General features: G+C 40.4%; 1 protein-coding gene across 1 annotated transcript in view; it reads left to right on the top strand.

The window, feature by feature from the left end:
* The window catches only part of LOC124612732 (RAB6-interacting golgin), a 67,307-nt gene that overhangs the window by 3,160 nt on the left and 42,049 nt on the right, over positions 1-22,098 (top strand). Inside the window, exon 3 of the mRNA XM_047141107.1 lies at positions 4,223-4,530. Coding sequence (XP_046997063.1) covers positions 4,223-4,530 — 308 coding nt within the window. The remainder of the gene's footprint in view (positions 1-4,222; positions 4,531-22,098) is intronic.

Genomic DNA, 22,098 nt, shown 5'->3' on the forward strand with positions numbered 1-22,098 from the left:
TGCAGCATCCACTGTGAAAAGGGCCAGTGGTTAAGCCGGTTCCCATGCCCTTGCATGGGGATGCACTTCTGAACTCTTATGTAACTGCATAAGAAGAATAGCTTTATTGAGCACTAGTGGCCACTGACTGTTGACTTCCAAAATACGCTCTGCAATACTGCCTCTAACCCAGAGTGCTAAAAACTTGCCTCCTGCAGCCCCAAAAGAGCTGCCAACTGGTTCCTTGAGTTTATGAGTTCAAGAAGCTCCATGATCGCATTTAACATTTAGTCCTTTCACCCACTCAGCAACAGAATTTGGGCATTTCCATTGGCTGTTTCCTGCTAACGCTAACTGCACTTGCTGAAAGGTTCTGCTTACTGGTTAGGTCTCTCAGAAATTAATTTTATAACAAGTGCTGGGAAGTACCATCTTCCTAAGAATATTATTTGCCACTAAGCCAGCCCCTTAGGCATCCACTACAACCCATTTATATTTAGAGAAAGATCACCCATTATCTTCACTGGAAACAAGCAGTGGTATCCACAGTAGCCACGAGATGAATAAACATACATGATCAGGGAACACTATGTTACAACATGAATGGTATCTCGGGATATGAGTCCAAAGTATCTTGGGCTAAGCCACTAGAAGTTGCTATAGACATTCTTGATTTTGGCCAGCAGGAAGAAAATCTTGTCCCTCCTCTTGATATCTTCCTGTTCCATTATTCAGTCCATTGTCTTTCTGTACCATTGACATTGCTCACACAGTGTACTTGAGGAAATGACTTGCTCTTATGCCAGAGGTAATGATGTGTCAACCAACTCAAGGAAGCAAATCTATCTATTGTTGCAATTCCAGCCAATTATTGCAGGAGGAGTATAACTGTACTAGCACATGTAAATTTAGAAATGTACCATTAAAAAACTCTCGTCACCTTGCGTAAAACTGAAAGGATTTGTCAGTGGGTCAGTAGGGGTAGGGCCAAAGGTGGAGTGTACATCTATATGAGTGACATTTACCTCCCCTCATCCCCCCCTCCCCCCTTGTAACAAATATCCAAGCAGCTACTGTAAAACACACATTCCATCTTGGATAACAATCTGCATCGTAAACTCACCATCGTAAAAGTGCTCGACGATGAGGTTTTCACCAATCTCATTACGTGACCTTTCTAACAAATTCTTTGAAGAAGATTGAAATGCACTCATTGTGCTTAGAGGGTCTGCATCCACCTGCATAAGGGATTGAGTTGTTCGAGTGTTTCATAATGCCAAGGAATTAAGAATATTTTGTAAGTTTAGGTTTCATTCAGAGAAATGTGTGGTTTCAGCTTGCATAAAAATAGTAGGCCTAGTGAATATTTTAAATTATTTTTTCAGCCAGAGTTGTGGTAAATGATGTTTTGCCTGGAATTTGCACGGAAATTAATGCATGGAATGATAAATCTTGGATTAAAATATATGAATTTACTTAGTTAACCTAGTTTTAAGGTTCTTTAACTGTTAATAACTATTGAAACACTCAAAATCTAAAAATTTTCATAAAGTCCCAGTTTCTGGTAATCTTCCTGGCCCAAAGAAATATTCCCGGCAATATTTCCATTTTATAAGTTCCCTCACACTGGACGTATACCCAGCCCACATCACTATATAGAGTCCTCAAATATCGAATCAGACCACTACATTTCTGTTGTTAAAATTAAGATTAAGTCTGAAGTATGTTCAAAACTTAAGAGACAAACTAAGCTTCTAAAATATGATACTTATTAGCTGGAGTTCAGAAAATTTAAAGCAGGTCTTCAGAGCAAGGTCTTTCAGATGTAGAACAGATATAAAAATGGCATCAGCAAAGCACTTGTCAAGACAATACCATCCACTAAATGGAAAAAAAACCCAGACATGGTGGAATGATTAATGCGACAAGGTTTTGCAAGAAAGACAGAAGGCATGGGAAAATTGGAATTCAAATAAAAATCAGAAAAACAGAAACAACCCCCTACAAAGAAATGAGCCGCTAGAACTTGTAAAAGTGAGAGAATGTTATTCATCAGGAATGAGCTACACTCATTCAGTGAAGATTGGAAACTATTAACAAACATAATTGTCATGAACCTGAATACAAATTTATTGTTACTTAAAACTGTACTCAAAATGATGATTTGACAGCTCCAGATTTAGCAGAAAGTAAAGAAATTATATACTCATTGAAAATCAATAAGGTAGCCAGTGAGGATGAAAGAAAGGCAGATTTAGGAAAGCCCTCAAAGAAGACTTCATTCTTGAACTTAAAAATAGAATACTGTAGATAAAATCTGCAGGATTGCACAAGAAAGGACATAAAAATGGCCCAAATAATTATAGAGGCATATCGCTTTTGCAAGTGACTCAAAATTTTATTTAAAGCACTGCTCAGTCATACAGAACCGTGACTAAACCCACAACTAGGAGAATCTCAAGGTGGATTTCAGAAAAGTAAATTGTGCAGTGAACTGATCTAGAATAAAAAAAACTATTCTGCAAATTGAGAAACAAAGATACAAGAGTTATATTCGTAGATTACAAGAAAATGTGGATTCCATTGACAGAAAATCATACATCAGTATTAAGAAATAATCGGTCTAGATCCAAAAACTACAAACATTAACAAGATATATTAAAAAGTATATCATCCAAAGTCAGCTTCTGTGGAGAAGATAAATTATAGGAGGCTGGTAAGGGGATGGACTTGCGCCTATGCTTTGCAACTGCATCCTAGAAAAGGTGAATAGAGTGTGACTGAATTGCCTCACATTTGCAGAGGCCATTGTCTTGTTATCAGACACATCAGAAAATGTCAAAATCCAGATAGAAAACCTGATTGTACAAGCAGGAAAAATTGGTTCACAAGTTTCTTTCACAGAAACAGAATTTATAATGAGTGTGTGTTAAAAATTGCCCACAAAATTTACTCATAAATCCAAACAAAATCGTGAGAGTCAGCTCATTCAGGTATTTAGACAAGTGATGTAGCATGAACAACAATGATGTAGTCAGTCTGGAGATGGAACAAATAAGATGAACATCACGTTCCAGAACACCAGAAACATCTGCAGTAAAAAGGCTTTATTTAGGATATCAGCATTAAACATTATAATACAGTAGTGAGACGTGAAGCTATTTATGGCACCGAAACACTGGCCCAAGGACAATTGTAACAGAATACAACAGTCCATGACCTAACAAAGAAATCTGTGAAACTGTAGAGAACATAATACAGGCAATCCACAAAAGAAGAATGTCATTCTTTGAACATTTGGTTAGAATGCATGATGACAAGACTGATGAAGCAAATTTTTCATGAACTTATGAAGCTGGAAGAACACCCAGCAGGACTTATACAGATACTAAACGGTCTCAAAGAAGCAAACGTCAACATAATGGGCACACATAACAGGAATTTATTCGGGAACAGAATTCAGAAAGTGGCTGTAAGGGACAAAGAAGGAAGAAAAAAAAAACAGCCTCATAACATCAAACAACTCTGGAAGCAGAAATCTGAACATATGAAATGAATGTGGACAAAGAGGAAGAAGAAGGCATGCTGCAAGAATTGAAGTATTGATTTAATGTGCACTGCAAAAGAGCTATTTGAAAAAAATAAAAAGCTAATGTAGTGGCCACTGGCCCATTTTATTCAACCAACAGGTAGAGGTGGCTGGAAAAAGAGATGACAGGAAAACAAAACAAAACAAAATGGTTTATGTACTGCCTGCTGACCAGTTTTGAACTCAGAGAAATCATTGGATCATACAGTAAGTGTGATCCACCATGTGTTTGAAGCATCTCTCCCAACCTGAAACCAGCTTAAGCGGCATTCTGCCCCTTAGTGGAACAAGTGTTGGTCTGCAGGTAGGAAGTGCCAAATGGCTATGTGGCTATTCATCTTTTGAGAACCTTTTGTTCATAAGGGCAAAAGCATGAAGAACAATTTTAGAGTATATGCAGATTATTTTTGGCTTGATTATTTTTCCACTGGCTCAAGGAAAGTATGGCAAGCCATGATGATGCTTTATGGTTGAGATTGCAGATCACCAGCAATGACCGCACTGTGACAGATGTCTTCAAACAACTCCAAAGAGACACTGTCCAGATAGTGACATATTTTTAGCTAGCATATTCAAATGTGATCATTTAGTTTTAACAGTAAACATTGAATGTAAATTATTTTAATGTGTATTAATCATTTTTTGTTGTTGCAGGATGTTGATGTGAAAAGCACATCAGAGAACTTGCCATTACTTTCTGAAGTAAGTTCAGCTGATTCAGGATGTGGAGTTTCAAATGGGACAGAATCATCATCAGATACTAGTAGTGTTTCAAGCACACAAGCTAGCCCGAGCCATGGACCAGTTTATTTGAAGATTAAGGAAGATAAAAGCTATGAAGTTATTTCTCCGGAGCAGGCCAGTAAATCTTCTATATTGGATGAATTTGAAATGCGTCATAAGATGATGGAGGAACAGAACCGACGGCGTAAAGAATTGCTGGCCAAAGCATTAGCTGACAGGTTTGTGTATCTATGTTATACATTGAGTAAAATCACCAAGATTGAATAACAATATGAAAAGAAAAGATTGCTGTTGATCATGTAAAGGAAGTGTGAAATGGCAGAAAGTAGTCAGTTTGTGAAAATTTCAATGATTCATGTTTTAACAAAATAACATTTAATCATTTTATTTGGATATGGACTCTAGTTTTCAAATGCATAATGAAAGAAATTAGCTTAGATTTGGAAAGATAAGAAGTAATTATCCAGTGGCGGGTCTTTTATGAGCAGATGGTTAAAAATCATGAAATTGTTTGTTATGTTAGGCGGAAAATGTGGACAAAATTTTTTGAAAGTTTTCATGATCTAATAATAAAATTTGGTGTGTCCAATCTACAGTGCATCATACAGTAAAAATACACTGAAGAGCCAAAGAACCTGGTGTAGACATGCATATTCAAATAAAAAAGATACGTAAAGAGGCAGGATATGGTACTGCGATGGGCAAAGCCTATATAAGACAACAAGTCTCTGGTGCAGGTTTTAGATAAGTTACTGCTGCTGTAATGCAGGTTATCAAGATTTAAGTGACTTTGATCATGGCGTTATAGTCTGTGCATGAGCAACGGGACACAGTATCTCCGAGGTAGCGATGTAGTGAGGATTTTCCTGTACAACCATTTCATGAGTGCACTGTGATTATCAGGAATCCAGTAAAACATCAAATCTTCGACTTTGCCGGAAAAGATCCCGCAAGAACGGGACCTACAACAACTGAAGAGATTCATTCAGCATGACAGAAGTGCAACCCTTCCGCAGATTTCACTGCTGGGCCATCAACAAGTGTCAGCGTGTGAACCATTCAATGAAACATCATCGAGATGTGGTTTGGTACTGGATGCCCACTCATGTACCCTTGATGGTTTGCATGATGCAAAATTTTATGCCTTGCCGGGGTCCATCAACATTGACATAGGACTGTTGATGACTGGAAATGTGTTGTCTGGCTGGACGAGTCTTGATTCAAATTGTATCGAGCGGGTGGAAGTCTACAGGTATGGAGACAACTTCATGAATTCATGGACTCTGCATTTCAGCTGGGGACTGTTGAAGCTGTTGGAGGCTCTGTAATGGTGTGGGGTGTGTGCAGTTGAAGTGATATGGGACCCCTGATACGTCTAGATACGCCTCTGACAGGTGACACGTATGTAAGCATCATGTCTGATCACCTGCATCCATTCATGTTCGTTGTGCATTCAGACGGATTTGGGCAATTCCAGCAGGGCAATGTGACACCCCACATGTCCAGAATTGCTACAGAGTGACTCCAGGAACACACTTCTGAATTTAAACATTTCCGCTGGCCAGCAAACTCCCCAGACATGAAAATTATTGAGCATATTTGGGATACCTTGCAATGTGCTGTTCAGAAGAGACCTCCACCCCCTCGTACTGTTACGGATTTATGGACAGCCCTGCAGGATTCATGGTGTCAGTTCCCTCCAGCACTACTTCAGACATTAGTTGAGTCCATGCCAGTTCGTGTTGCGACACTTTTGCATGCTTGTGGGGGCCCCATACAATATTAGGCAGGTATACCAGTTTCTTTGGTTCTTCATTGTATAAATGATGCTTAGAAATATAGGATTTAAAGTTATGTCATCAATCCTTTTTGTTCTGCAGTTAGCTAAAATTTCAGTAGTTTTCTAACTGAAACAACATACTCAATTTTGCAGCTAGAGTACTCATAGTATCAAGGGTTTGTACACTACTGGCCTATGAGTTAGGAAAATTGCTAATGTTTATGCACTCTGATGTAATGGTATCTGTTAGAGTAGAGGTTTCTCAAGTGTCCTTCACAAGAAATTGTTGGAATAGTTGTCACATCATCGTGTTTTTTCCCCAAAAATAACAACATAATATATCCTGACATCTTGAGAAGAAGCATCAGCTGTTTATCATTTCGTTTTTTGATTGAAAGTGTTTCTGAAGTTCATGACTGGGAGGGCACAGTTTTATTTTTTGTTCACTGTGTGCACTTTTGCAGATATTTGAAGTTTTCCTAGAACAGCAATAATAATAAAATATTATATTCCTTGCCAGATCCTGTGCAATAAGGAATTCATTCACAAGTAACAATGGTAGAGCAGTTCCTCGCCCTACTTTTGATATATTTGTTAATTGTTTTATCATTTGAAAAGTCGGAACCCCTCTTTTCGTTGTTTAGCAGACATTCTTGGAGCTGACAATATTAAATTCGTGTTTGTGTAAATATCCGTAATAAGTATTAAATTAATCTAAAATACTGCACTGTAGTGTAAAAAACTGTAATATAGCTATGTACATTTATGTGGACAATGATGGACAATTGGTGTTCTTCATTTCTGCATTTTGTGTCATATAATGCACAAACAGATTTTTATTTTTTTTTCTCAGAATATTAGCTAATGATGCTAATACCTATTAATGTCATTATGCTCCCTAGTTTTGTGGATACAAGAAAATATTTTTTTATAACATAATGCTACTGACATTTACATACATGAATTTAATGCTGTTATCGCCAAGAACATGCTGCTACCGACAACTATGAATACAGATAATCAAGATACGCATATGAAACACTAGGGACATTTAACTTAACAGTGTATAACAGTGTATTTAGTATGTCTTACCAATCACACGTGACAGCTTGTTGACTGTAAACAGTTTAATACCATGTGATTCTTGAAATTTTCCCGGCATAAAGAATATTCCATGAAGTTTTGGGATTGCAGCCGGATGATGTTGACTTTTGCCATGATATTTTGGCTGACAGCCCTTCAGCCATCTTCAGATGAGTGTTTGCACTGGAGTTTGCTTGTTCACATCTCTGACTTTATATCAGAAATGGCACAGAGAAGCATGCACAAAGGCAGGCACTATGTGAGCAACCTCTATCGAGTTTATGCACCCTCTTCGAATATTGTTCACCTATGATTAACAGGTGTATGTGTAATGGTGATACTGCATGTGTGCTCTATTGGGATGCACACTCACAGAGGTAAAATTGAACTGTCAAAATTGATAAAATTAACTGTCGCTAGACACATCATTAGTCATAAAATGTTTTCTTTCTAAAGAAATGAAGGAAATCGCTGGTTTCCTCATCTTATCCAGTTGCAAGCTGCTGTCTTGATTAATAACATCTTCCACTAAATGTATTTCCACCAATTCTTTAATAACTGAATCCCAGAAGGATATCATTGAGCCCAAGATTTCCATGGCAAAATGACCAGTGGAATGTCCTGTAGAGATACAGTGCTCGGCTGTGGCTTATCTACTCGGCTACAAAAGGTGAGAGTGGTGATCATGTTCAGTGCATCTTTCATGCCCTGTGATGGAACAGAGCTGTGAGGTCTTAATTTTTTTCTGTTCTACCATGGATATATGGTCTTCCAAAGATAGACAAAGGAGGTCAGCAGTATCGGCATTGCAACATAGGTTTAGCTAAACATCTTACGTCTTTACTGAGACTTTTTGTGTTGAACTACTCATGTCATATTCACAACTCTGGTGACTTCATTAATAGTCTGAAGTCACTTCCCTTTCCTCAACCTACTTTTTATTCAACAGTTAACATTTTGAGCAAATTGATGACATAGCTGTGGGTAGTTCTCTCTCCACTCTGGTAGCAAACTATTTTATGGAAGACTGTGAGGAGAGAAAGCACTTGATTCAGCAGAACTTAAACCAAAAGCCTTCTGTCGATATGTGAATGATACTTTTGTAGTGCGGCCCCATGGTTGAAGAACAACTGTCACACTTTTTGTGGCATCTGAATTCAATCCACAAGAATATCGAATTCACGATGAAAGTGGAGAGGGCAGCTGTCTTGTCATTTCTGGGCATCGTGGTCAGTCGGAAAGTGAAGGGATCATTGGGGCATTCTGTTTAGCATAAGCCCATGCATACAGGCCTGTATTTGCTGGTGTCTACCCGCCCCCACCCATCACAAACTATGGGTATCATTCGAATGTTGGCGAACTAGGCACAAGCTGAATATGATGTAGACAGCCTTGAAAGGAGCTGCAGTGCTTACAATCTATGTTTAAAGACAATGGGTACTCTCCACATCAAATCAGCACAGCTGTAAAAAACAAGAAATGTGACCACCCACATGATCAAGAGAAGGAGCAGTTCAAGTCCAGGACATTCCTCCCATACGTCAGCAATATTTCGTCAAAATTGGGCAGAATCTTAAGGAAAGTAATCTTCCATGTACCTACAAAGATGTATGCTATTCTCAGTAGAGATGGGCAAACTGAAACACGTACCTGTTTCGAAACAAATAAAACAATACAATGTAATGTTTTGATACACTGTTTCGAAACAGTTTGTTTTGTAGTCGTGTAGACCTAACATTATGTCATATCGAATGTCTACTGTATAAATATTTCCGTATAAACACAAATGAGATGTGAGAGTGCTAATTAAATCGCAGAAAGTATGAAACTTTCACTTAGGTGTCTTGACAGTTTTATATTTCCTGCAGCAAATGCACTGCTTTCGTGTCGTGTGACTTTTATACTTTTCAACTGGCTGAGGACAGAGTCGGTATGTTTGACATAGCAGATTTTCCCAAACTCGTTTCCCTGTATTGTAGCTCCTAATTTTGATAGTTTTATGAGTGAAAATCTGTATGGGCTGTTGAAAAGGCATATCATGAGATGTAATTTATTGAGATAGTGTTCTGGGAAGCAAGGCACTGAAATAACATTTATGAGTGTGCCAATCACTCTTTTCTTACAGTTAAATTTACCATTGTTTGTCTCACAGAGCAGGCCTGCAAAGTGACTGATCCACACAGATCAAAAAATTGCCATAACAGACTGGAGCATATAACGCAATGGTCAAATATGGCAGTTTTTCATCAAACATTAGTGAGCTGGGTATAGCTCACAATATGTGCACCTGATAGAACTGGAAAACATGTTAAAACATTTCAAGGTAACTGAAATGCAGAGATCGGTGTGTTTCCTTGAAGTATAAAATCCAGACTAAGATTTAAATAATTCTTGTCTTGTGACAGCCAGAGCGAGAGCACCAGCAGCAGCGAGTACTGTTTGTATAAAGCGTTTATTTTGCATTTTGTTTACGACCTTCCACTAAGGAAGGGATTCTATTTGTGTTTATCTGCTCTGCATAGTAACTAACAGTTCTTGATAAAACTTTACGTAGTTTTCGTGTTAGATTTCTTAGTGTTTTCTTGATCGTTTAGAACAGAAAGCGCCCTAAAACCGTCTTTTGTTTGTTTCGCGGCCGTTAGCCACTAGTCACTTGAATCAGCAGTTGTCTTGTGACAGCCAGAGCGAGAGCACCAGCAGCAGCGAGTACTGTTTGTATAAAGCGTTTATTTTGCATTTTGTTTACGACCTTCCACTAAGGAAGGGATTCTATTTGTGTTTATCTGCTCTGCATAGTAACTAACAGTTCTTGATAAAACTTTACGTAGTTTTCGTGTTAGATTTCTTAGTGTTTTCTTGATCGTTTAGAACAGAAAGCGCCCTAAAACCGTCTTTTGTTTGTTTCGCGGCCGTTAGCCACTAGTCACTTGAATCAGCAGTTGTCTTGTGACAGCCAGAGCGAGAGCACCAGCAGCAGCGAGTACTGTTTGTATAAAGCGTTTTTGTACTTATTTGCTGCGCTTAGCTTTTAAATAGTTTTTCTGGGAAAACCTAGCGTAGTTTTCGCGTCTCGTATTTCAGTGAGTGTTTCTTGATTATCAGAGTAGCTCATCAGAAGATTATCTTGGGAATTTGTCACCGTATTGAGTAGGGTAAACAAAGTCATGTGTAGGGACTGTGGTTGTTGTGAGCGGACGCAAGGAGAATTGGCCACTCTTCGGGGGCAGGTGGAGGCTTTGTCTGTTAGGCTCATCGAGCTCGAGGCGCAGGCGTCGGCTCGTAGTGGCGTTGGGGCAACTGTGGTGAGACCTATGCCTACTTCGGTGGCCTTGGAATCACATGGAACCCCTGATGTCGCTGCGTCTTCCGGCAGTGAGCATCTTACCGGTCAGCCATCACTCCAGGGTGAATGGCGGACAGTGGTGGGCTCGCGCGTGCCTGGCCGAAAGGCGAAGGTGGGATCTGGCCGCGTGGCAGCTGCCTTACCCCTTTCCAACAGGTACGGGGTGCTTCCTAGTGGTGATGACATCGTTTCCGAGCCACCACAGGATGCCTCGCCTGTTGGGCCAGTGGCCGATTCTCCGGCAAGGTCCCGACAGTCACAGAGGGCGGGCCTATTAGTTATAGGGAGCTCCAACGTTAGGCGGGTTATGGAGCCCCTTAGGAAAATAGCGGGTAGGTCGGGGAAGAATGCCAGTGTGCACTCGGTGTGCTTGCCGGGGGGTCTCGTCCGTAATGTGGAGGAGGCCCTTCCGGCAGCTATTGAACGCACTGGGTGTGACCGGCTGCAGATAGTAGCACATGTCGGAACGAATGACGCCTGCCGCTTGGGTTCTGAGGCCATCCTTGGTTCCTTCCGGCGGCTGGCTGATTTGGTGAAGACAACCAGCATCGCACGCGGAGTGCAAGCTGAGCTTAATATCTGCAGCATAGTGCCCAGAGTCGATCGCGGTCCTCTGGTTTGGAGCCGTGTGGAGGGTCTAAACCAGAGGCTCAGACGACTCTGCGACTATAATGGTTGCAAATTCATCGACCTCCGTTATTGGGTGGAGAACTGTAGGGCCCCCCTAGACAGGTCAGGCGTGCACTACACACCGGAAGCAGCTACTAGGGTAGCAGAGTACGTGTGGCGTGCACACGGGGGTTTTTTTAGGTTAGAGGGACCCCCCCTTGGGCGAAACGATAAAATACCTGACGGCTTACCAGAGAGGACATTATCATCGTTGATAAAGAACGTCCGTCCTCAGAGACCAAAAACAGGAAAAGTTAACGTAATATTGGTAAACTGCAGGAGTATCCAGGGCAAGGTTCCTGAATTAGTATCTCTTATTGAAGGAAATAGTGCGCATATAGTATTAGGAACGGAAAGTTGGTTAAAACCGGAAGTGAACAGTAACGAAATCCTAGACACAGAATGGAATATATACCGCAAGGATAGGATAAACGCCAATGGTGGAGGAGTATTTATAGCAGTAAAGAATTCAATAATATCCAGTGAAGTTATTAGCGAATGCGAATGTGAAATAATCTGGGTTAAGTTAAGTATCAAAGGTGGGTCAGATATGATAGTCGGATGCTTCTATAGACCACCTGCATCAGCAACCGCAGTAGTTGAGCGCCTCAGAGAGAACCTGCAGAACGTCGTGAAGAAGTTTCGTGATCATACTATTGTAATAGGGGGAGACTTCAATCTACCAGGTATAGAATGGGATAGTCACACAATCAGAACTGGAGCCAGGGACAGAGACTCTTGTGACATTATCCTGACTGCCTTGTCCGAGAATTACTTCGAGCAGATAGTTAGAGAACCAACTCGTGAAGCTAACGTTTTAGACCTCATAGTAACAAATAGACCGGAACTTTTCGACTCCGTGAATGTAGAAGAAGGTATCAGTGATCATAAGTCAGTGGTTGCATCAATGACTACAAGCGTAATAAGAAATGCCAAGAAAGGAAGGAAAATATATTTGCTTAACAAGAGTGATAGGGCACAAATCGCAGAATATCTGAGTGACCACCATCAAACGTTCATTTCTGAGGAAGAGGATGTGGAACAAAAATGGAAAAAATTCAGAAACATCGTCCAGTACGCCTTAGATAAGTTCGTACCGACTAAGGTCCAAAGCGAGGGGAAAGATCCACCGTGGTATAACAATCATGTACGAAAGGTACTACGGAAACAAAGAAAGCTTCATCATAGGTTTAAGAGTAGTCGAATCATAGCTGATAAGGAAAAGCTGAACGAAGCGAAAAAGAGCGTAAAGAGAGCAATGAGAGAAGCATTCAACGAATTCGAACATAAAACATTGGCAAACAATCTAAACAAGAACCCTAAAAAGTTTTGGTCATATGTAAAATCGGTAAGCGGATCTAAATCCCCTATTCAGTCACTCGTTGACCACGATGGCACCGAAACAGAGGACGACCGAAGTAAGGCAGAAATACTGAATTCAGTGTTCCGAAACTGTTTCACTGCGGAAAATCGTAACACGGTCCCTGACTTCAGCCGTCGCACGGACGCCAAAATGGAAAATATTGAAATAAACGATATCGGAATTGAAAAACAACTGCTATCACTTAGTAGCGGAAAAGCATCCGGACCAGACGAGATACCCTTAAGATTCTACAGTGATTATGCTAAAGAACTTGCCCCCTTTCTATCAGCAATTTATCGTAGATCGCTGGAAGAACGTAAAGTACCTAGCGACTGGAAGAAAGCGCAGGTCGTTCCCATTTTCAAGAAGGGTCATAAATCAGATGCGAATAATTATAGGCCTATTTCGCTTACGTCAATCTGTTGTAGAATAATGGAACATGTTTTGTGTTCTCGTATTATGACGTTCTTAGATAATACAAATCTCCTTCATCATAACCAACATGGATTCCGCAAACACAGATCATGTGAAACTCAGCTCGCCCTATTTGCCCAAGAAATTCACAGTGCCGTAGACACTGGCGAGCAGATTGATGCCGTATTCCTGGACTTCAGGAAGGCATTTGATACGGTTCCGCACTTACGTTTAGTGAAAAAAATACGAGCTTACGGAATATCGGACCAGGTTTGTGATTGGATTCAGGATTTCCTAGAAGAAAGAACACAACATGTCATTCTTAACGGTTCAAAATCTGCAGATGTAGAGGTAATTTCGGGAGTACCGCAGGGAAGCGTGATAGGACCTTTATTGTTTACAATATACATAAATGACTTAGTTGACAACATCGGTAGCTCCGTGAGGCTATTTGCAGATGACACGGTTGTCTACAAGAAAGTAGCAACATCAGAAGACTCGTACGTACTCCAGGAGGACCTGCAGAGGATTAATGCATGGTGCGACAGCTGGCAGCTTTCCCTAAACGTAGATAAATGTAATATAATGCGCATACATAGGGGCAGAAATCCATTCCAGTACGATTATGCCATAGGTGGTAAATCATTGGAAGCGGTAACGACCGTAAAATACTTAGGAGTTACTATCCGGAGCGATCTGAAGTGGAATGATCACATAAAACAAATAGTGGGAAAAGCAGGCGCCAGGTTGAGATTCATAGGAAGAATTCTAAGAAAATGTGACTCATCGACGAAAGAAGTAGCTTACAGAACGCTTGTTCGTCCGATTCTTGAGTATTGCTCATCAGTATGGGACCCTTACCAGGTTGGATTAATAGAAGAGATAGACATGATCCAGCGAAAAGCAGCGCGATTCGTCATGGGGACATGTAGTCAGCGCGAGAGCGTTACGGAGATGCTGAACAAGCTCCAGTGGCGGACACTTCAAGAAAGGCGTTACGCAATACGGAGAGGTTTATTATCGAAATTACGAGAGAGCACATTCCGGGAAGAGATGGGCAACATATTACTACCGCCCACATATATCTCGCGTAATGATCACAACGAAAAGATCCGAGAAAGTAGAGCAAATACGGAGACTTACAAGCAGTCGTTCTTCCCACGCACAATTCGTGAATGGAACAGGGAAGGGGGGATCAGATAGTGGTACAATAAGTACCCTCCGCCACACACCGTAAGGTGGCTCGCGGAGTATAGATGTAGATGTAGATTCATACAGGCAGGTACAGATTCCAACCTCAAGTTTAGCAGTTACTGTATTAATGGCCTCATTGCTCTAATCTGAGTCTTTAAGTCTCAGACAATGACTTTGTAAACCTTTGCTTAATAAGACAACTTTTGGCAAGGTTACATTTCTTTCGCTGCTAATTTCTGTTGTGACTTGCACAAAAGGAGATAGTATTTCACAAGATTTTTCAATACCTGACCGTTGGACAGTTTTGTTTGTAAATCCGCACTGAAGATGGCGAGGTTGTAAAGGCTATTTGATTTTCAAAAGACTGTCAAACATTTCATACAAGGAATTCCATCTCGTAGGACAATCTTGTTTCGGTGTTAAAATAGGGACGCCCATTTGCTTCCGAATATTGTGTAATTTCTCAACTGCTTGAGGACTTCTTTTGAAAAATTCCGTTATTGACTTCACTTTTGCTCTTCTCTCAGTAATTGGTTCAAGGCTTACTTCCACAGTTAAATTCAGTGTATGTGCAAAACAAGGTACATGCCACCATTTGCACATCATCACTGCCTCCACCATATTAGATGTATTATCTGTAGTGCAAGCTATAATTTTATTGCTAATACCCAAAGCTGATATCACATTTTGTAATTCACTGGAAATGTTTTTAGCTGTATGCTTGTTATGGAATTTAAAACTAGATGTCAAATATGACTTAAGATTGCAGTTTTCATTAATGAAGTGAGCAGTCACTGCAATATAATTATCATTGTTCACAGATGTCCATCTATCAGTCGTAATGCAGATGTAGGATGTAGCTAGCACTGCAGATCGTACTTGTATTAGGGTGTTGCCGAACACTTGAGAGTAAACTGTTGGAGACAGTTTTTCTACTGGGGGTAAATAGCTTTCATTTATAAATAAGTCATTTTTCTAAACTCTTCACTCTCAACTATTCTTTAACAACATGTCTTAACATCTATTCGTCTATTTTGGCTCGTTTGGATGAAGGTACTGCTCTTATTGCAAATCCAGCCACCTCTGTGTACCACACCTACCCAGAACTGAATCAGCAGATTCCTGAACAATTACTGTGGAAGTTTAACTGGCTTTGTCACTTTCCAGATTCATAAAAACTGGTTTCGAACGAGTTTCACTTAAATTGACTGTTGGATACTAATGTCCCAAAAGTCTGTTTAAGCAAGAGGTTGAACTATTAAATGACAACACTGCCGAACGTTTCCTCAGGATTCATCCTCTTAAAATAATCCCATACAGTGCTTCATAACGCCATAGCTGAAGACACTAGAACCACCACGAACGGAACTAGAGGTGGGAGCAAACTGCAGAAAAAACGGATACGCTACTGGGATTCCCACATTCCGTTAGTACGGGAAATATACTCATCCAGCTAATTTCCATGCACTTAAAGGAAATCATTGTGGAGAATAGACACATTAACTATACTCACAAATAACGTCACGTAATTCGAATATATAACAGGAAAAATTTTTTTCCCTCAAGGTGTTTCGAACCATTACTATATAAACTCACCCCGCTTCCCAGTCCTTCCCGTTCACCAGTACACCACCGGTGATACATCAAGCAGCTTGCTTGCAATTATACCTACATTTAATTTACATGTATGTCTTAAAACTGCCACTCCGCGCCTTTTTTATTCAAGATATTGTATGCTTACTTGCGTTTTTCAATATCATTACTGTACATGAACAGAGAAGCGTATGTTATAAAATATGTGTAATTTAACTGAATGATTTTCACACATTTATTATTTTGAATGTGAATAGTGTGCGTTATTTTATTGTTTGGTTAGTGTTTATAAAGTAGATATTACGCCATTTCGGAATCGGCTGGACTCGCATTCGGGAGGACGACGGTTCAATCCCGCGTCCGGCCGTCCTGATTTAGGTTTTCCGTGATTTCCCTAAATTGCTCCAGGCAAATGCCGGGATGGTTCCTCTGAAAGGGCACGGCCGACTTCCTTCCCCATCCTTCCCTAATCCGATGAGACCGATGACCACGCTGTCTGGTCTCCTTCCCCAAACCAACCAACCAACCAACCAACAATCGGAATCGGGCAGTCAGCTAGAAATGAAGTTTTATTTTCGGAAGTCTTAAGCTTCATGCTGTTGTTCGTGAAAAAGATTTCGACACTCTTGAAAGTGTTTCATGAAGTGATATGCTATATGTGTTTCAGTATCTGTGCCCGAATCTCATCCGACACAGAGCGGAGTGAAACATCACTGTTTGTATACAATTAGTCCGTTCCACGCTTAAGTGGAGTGAAACAGCGTTATTTTGAAACAACGATACAGTTTTTGTGTCTGGCTCGAGATCGAATCTGGTTCCGTTATTCGAGACAGGGCAGAATGAAACACCACTGTTTCGAAACACAGAACCATAGCCGTTTCGAAACACTGAAACAGTTCCACGTATTGATAAACTGTATCGAAACATACAAACAGCAGCCAAGTCTACTTCTCAGTGTTGAAAAGAACAATCTGTGATTGCGAAGGGCTGTGATCTACAGAATATTTTGCCAGTGTGACAAAGCCTACATTGGTCAGACAATGTGCACAGTGCATGGATAAGGTGATTTCTTCAGTTTCTTCAGAAAGAAAACATTTTATGACTAATGATGTGTCTAGTGACAGTTAATTTTATTAATTTTGATATTTGAATTTTAACTCCATGAATGTGCATTCTGACAGAGCGTGCATGTAGTATCACCATTACCCATGAGCCTGCACTCTGTAGATCGAGCAATATTCAAAGAAGGTACAAAACTCAAGAGGAGTTGCTCGTAGTGCCTGCCTTTGTGATGTGTGTCTGCACCAATTTTTGGTATAAAGTTAATGATGCGAACTACAATCACCTGTGCAAAACACTCACGTCAAAATAGCTGAATGCTTGCCAGGTGAAATATCATGGCAAGAAGTTGCTGTAATCTGCCTGCAATCCTGAAACTTAATGGAATAGATTAATACCAATGTATGAAACTTGTTCCATTATGTGGCTGTATTGACTGCATGCCTACATTGTCAAGCCACATTATGATCCAGAAAAACAGCACAGCGTTCTGCACATATCACAGCTTGATGAGACGGGAGTGACGCAATCAACTGCTTATAAATCTCAAGTGTTGGCTGAGTGGAAAAAGCAGTGGCTGGAAGTGAGTTAACAAGAAGTTGTGGTCAGTCAAACCAACTATTCTGCCATTTGAATAACAGTAACAACACTGAACACTTCATAACTATTCAAATTATCATAAAAATTATAACAATAAAAAATGTTTCCAAATCCTATATAGCTGTATGAAGTTGCTTTATTCGCAGCTACTGTTTTCATATCAGTATGATGCATAAGTACACAATCCCAGATTTTGAGAAGTTATCCACATTAAGAGTCAAACCACATTGGTGAGCTATCATAATAAAATTGGGTACACACAAAGGAAACTTGTCAAAATGTACGAAGTATGACTGCTGAATGAGCCAGGACAGATAACAAACACCCTGTAGGATACATTATAAGATCCGGTTGGCAACAGCTGTATAAAACAAGTGAGTGTAAAATTATGTTTTGTCAGCCTCCATGGGCTGCTTACAACAGATCTGCCTGTTAGCGGTATGGTGGAAGTACTCACATCTCATGGGATTTTAAATTTTACTTACATTGGCTTTATAAAGCTGTTGTCCTACGAGATGTTATCTGGAATGGCTCATTCAGCTGCTGTGCTTTGTACGTTCTTACAAGCATCTGTTGGGTGTATCCAATTTTATTATGACAACTGAGCAATGTGGTTTGACTCTTAACGTGGATAACTTCCCAGAAGCTGGGGCTCCTCATAATTGTCCACCTACATTATGAAAATATGAGCATTACAGACCTGGGGATGAGTCAATACAGCCATGAAACTGGTTGTTCGGAATAAAGAACATTCATAGAGCTAAGCGGCTTTTGGAAACAGCTCATCATTCTTCACTTTTTAATTTTATAAGTTTTATGATAAGGATGGTTATTGAGAGCTGTTGTTATTCAGTGTCTCTGACTTGCGGTTGCCCTCCCCAGACAGTTTTTTCTTATTCTGCCATGGTCCACTTCCTTTGGAACTCCACGAAGGGACAAAGTGGTCCTAATTTGCCTTCTTGTCAGCTACTGCCCAATGATGCATGCACATCTCTTGAGGCAAGAAGACCGACCAATATGCAGTGTTTGTGGCATCACAGTTACAGTGCATCATCTGTTGATGTCCTATGTGTTGTATGCTAATGGGAGGGGAACCTTTGTCCTACTGAGGGACTTCCCCCTATTTTAGGTGGTGATGAAACAACTGCATGACAGTAATTGACATTTTGTGTGGTGTCCAGGACGCCTGCCCAGTTTAATTGGACAAAGGTTTTAACCTATTTTTTAGTGTCTATCTCATCCCACTTCCTTCCTGTAATGGTTATAGGCTGTTTCTTCTTTGAGGTTTCATTATGTGGTAAAGCTTGCATTTACATTGTATTGTTTAAAGCAGTCAGATCTATCACCATAGTGTCAATCTACATTCCTGAGAAGGTTTGTGGAACATGACATTTGAATGAATACATGAATCTGGTCCTGTTCAATCTGTGTTCAGTTACTCAGGTTTCTTTCCTTGAAGAAACACCTTGGTGTCAGGTAGTACATATATACCTTTTAAACCTACAGGCAATGACAGGATGATGATGAATACCAGCTTTACCAGTTTGATTCATGCATTTGGTCCTGGAGCAATGCGGTCCTCCGGAAGATAGTTTGACCATTTGTAAATACAGTTTTGAATCTGTAGTGACAATTGAAAATTTATGCTGGACTGGGTCTTGAAACCAAATTTTCTGCATCTCACTAGCACTTACCTTGATTATTAGGTTATCTGTGCACACCTGCAGGCCTCACATAATCTTTTGTTGTCAGTGATACTTCCCTACATGATTTCCGAGGTTCTTGCATGGGGTTTATGAGAATAGCATAACTGGGGAGGTCTATGGCTTACTCAAGTCTCAGGGGGTCTGTATATGTGAAAACTGTTCAGATATGCTAAAGCTGCAGTGATATGAATTTGTAATGACAGCTGAAAATTTGTACCAGACTGGGACACAAACCTGCATTTCCTGCTTATCGTGAGTCATCACCTTAACCATTAGGTGAGTATGCCTCCAAGCCCAACTCAAAATTTTATTGTTACTGATGTTTCTGCCTTTGATTCTCTAATACTACTATTACAGGTTTTACTTCACGTGGGAACTGCACCAATGGGGGAACAGAGTCATTGATGGGCTGTTACTTACCCTGCCTCAAGGTATGTGTACACTGAGGTGACAAAAGTCATGGGTTACCTCCTAAAATCGTGTCAGACCACCTTTTGCCTGGTGTAACACAGCAATTCGATATTACATGGACCCAACAATTCTTTGGAAGCCCCCTGCAGAAATATTTGGCCATGCTACCTCTACAGCCATGGTTAATTGCGAAAGTGTTGCAGTACAAGTTTTGTGCACAAACTGACCTCTCAGTTATGTCCCACAAAAGTTTAATGAGATTTATGTTGGGTGATCTGGATAGCCAAGTCATTCGCTCAAATTGTACAGGGTGTTCTTCAAGCCAACTGCGAATGGTTGTGGCCTGGTGACATAATGCATTGTCGTCCATAAAAATTCCATTGTTGTTTGGGAACATGAAGTCTGTTAATGGCTGCAGGTGGTCTCAAAGTAGCTGAACATAACCATTTCAGTCAATGATTGGTTCAGTTGGACCAGAGGGTCCAGTCCATTCCATGTAAAGCAGTTCACAGCATTATGGAGCTACCACCAGCTTTCACAGTGCCTTGTCGACAGCTTGGGTCCATGGCTTTGTGGGGTCTGTGTCATACTCAACCCTACCATCAGCTCTTACCAACTGAATTTAGGACTGTTCTAACCAGGCCCCAGTTTTTCTGTCATCTAGGGTCCAACCAGTATGATACAAGCCCAGAAGAGGCACTTCAGGTGACATCATACTGTAACGAAAGCACTCACATTGGTCATCTGCTGCCATAGCCCATTAATGTCATATTTCGCCACACTGCCCTAACGGATATGTTCGTTGTATGTCCCAAATCAATTTCTGCTGTTATTTCACAAAGTGTTGCTTGCCCGTTATCACTGACAACTCTACTCAGATGTGCTCTTGGATGTTAAGTGAAGGCTGTTAGCCACTGCATTGTCCATGATGTGAGGTAATGCCTGAAATTTGGTACTCTCAGCACGCTCTTGACACTGAATCTCGGAATACTGAATTTCCTAATGATTTCTGAAATGGCATGCCTCAGCTCCAACTACCATTTCATATTCAGAGTCTTAAATCCTATCGTGCGACCATAATCGCATTAGAAACCTATTCGCATGAATCACCTGAGTACAAATGACAGCTCCACAAATGCGCTGTGCTTCTATACCTCGTGTACGTGATACTGCCACCATCTGTATATGTGGATATCACTATTCCATGACTTTTGTCACCCCATTGTAAAAAAAAAATAATTAAATGCACTAAAATGAAATAGGTGGATCAGTGGGAATGAAATCAAGAAAGGTAAGTTAGACATGGATACAGGCAGATATAGCCTAAAGGTTAAGGTGATTGGTCATGATAATTAAGAAATCTGTTGGTTTATGTCCCTTTCTGGCCCAGATTTTCAATTGACACTACATATTTATTACATTGCAGGTGAAGCATATCTCAACAATTTGCAATTGTATCATTGCATCTCATTTCATCTTCATTTCAAAATAAAATTCTGTCCCAAAGTGAGGAACCACCTTTAGCTAATATACCGCTAGTTATAATTAAACTGAAGAGTGTTCCGAGTACTGCAGTGCAGGCTGCATGCAACACAGGATGCTGAAACATTGTAGGTTTGTTCATTAATTGGTGCAGTAATGACATACACTGAAAAAAATTATAGTTCCACTTTGTGCACCAGTTGAAAATATTGTGCTGTAAGCATCCAAAATGTGGTGTGGATGTAGGGGAAGGGGAGGAACAATCAGACACATGATAATGGTGTTTCTGGCACATTTACAATATAGTCACAAGTTACGACATGTTTTCAGTGTGGTTGCCCGACTCAGCAGCATATGCTGCATCTGTAACACGGCACAGTCGACAGTTGCTTGCAGCATACCCAGTGTAATCAGAGTGATATGCTATTATATGCTACCCTTCAGATCAGGAAAAGTCCAGATACATCCCTGATAGACATGATCTTTCAAATATATCCACTACCAGAAGCCACATGGATTTAGGTAAGGGGTTTGGAAGGCCACACTTCTTGAAATTGCCTAGAGATTATGCAATTGTTACCAAAGGTTTCTTCAAGCAAATCTTTCACCTGGCAAGTGACATATAGTATTGCCCCATCTTGCATGAAGATAGTGGACACAGTTGTATTCTTGCCAAGCCAGAATCATGTTTTTCACAAGGAAGTCCGTATAATGTGCAGATGTAACTGTACACCTAACAGGCTCATGATGTGTCATCAAAAGAAGAATGGACTAGGAATAAAGGAGCTTGTGAAACCACATCACACAATCCGATAAGCTGACTGCAGTGGATGTACCTGCACAACATGTGGCACAGTAAAACTCCATATACAACTTATCTGTGCATTCACGGCAGCTTGCAGAGTAAAATGTGCTTTGTCCCTCCTAAGAATATTCTGTGGCTACATGTCTTCCATTTTCATGCATGCCAAAAAATGAAGGGCAAAGTCACAGCATTGTAGCCTATCTTGGAGCCTCATTGGTGCACATTCTGAATCTTATAGGATTGCCAGTGTAAACTGTGCTGCAAAATCTTTTGAATTGTTGACA

This window comes from Schistocerca americana, chromosome 1 (assembly GCF_021461395.2).
Source record: "Schistocerca americana isolate TAMUIC-IGC-003095 chromosome 1, iqSchAmer2.1, whole genome shotgun sequence".
NCBI lineage: Eukaryota > Metazoa > Arthropoda > Insecta > Orthoptera > Acrididae > Schistocerca > Schistocerca americana.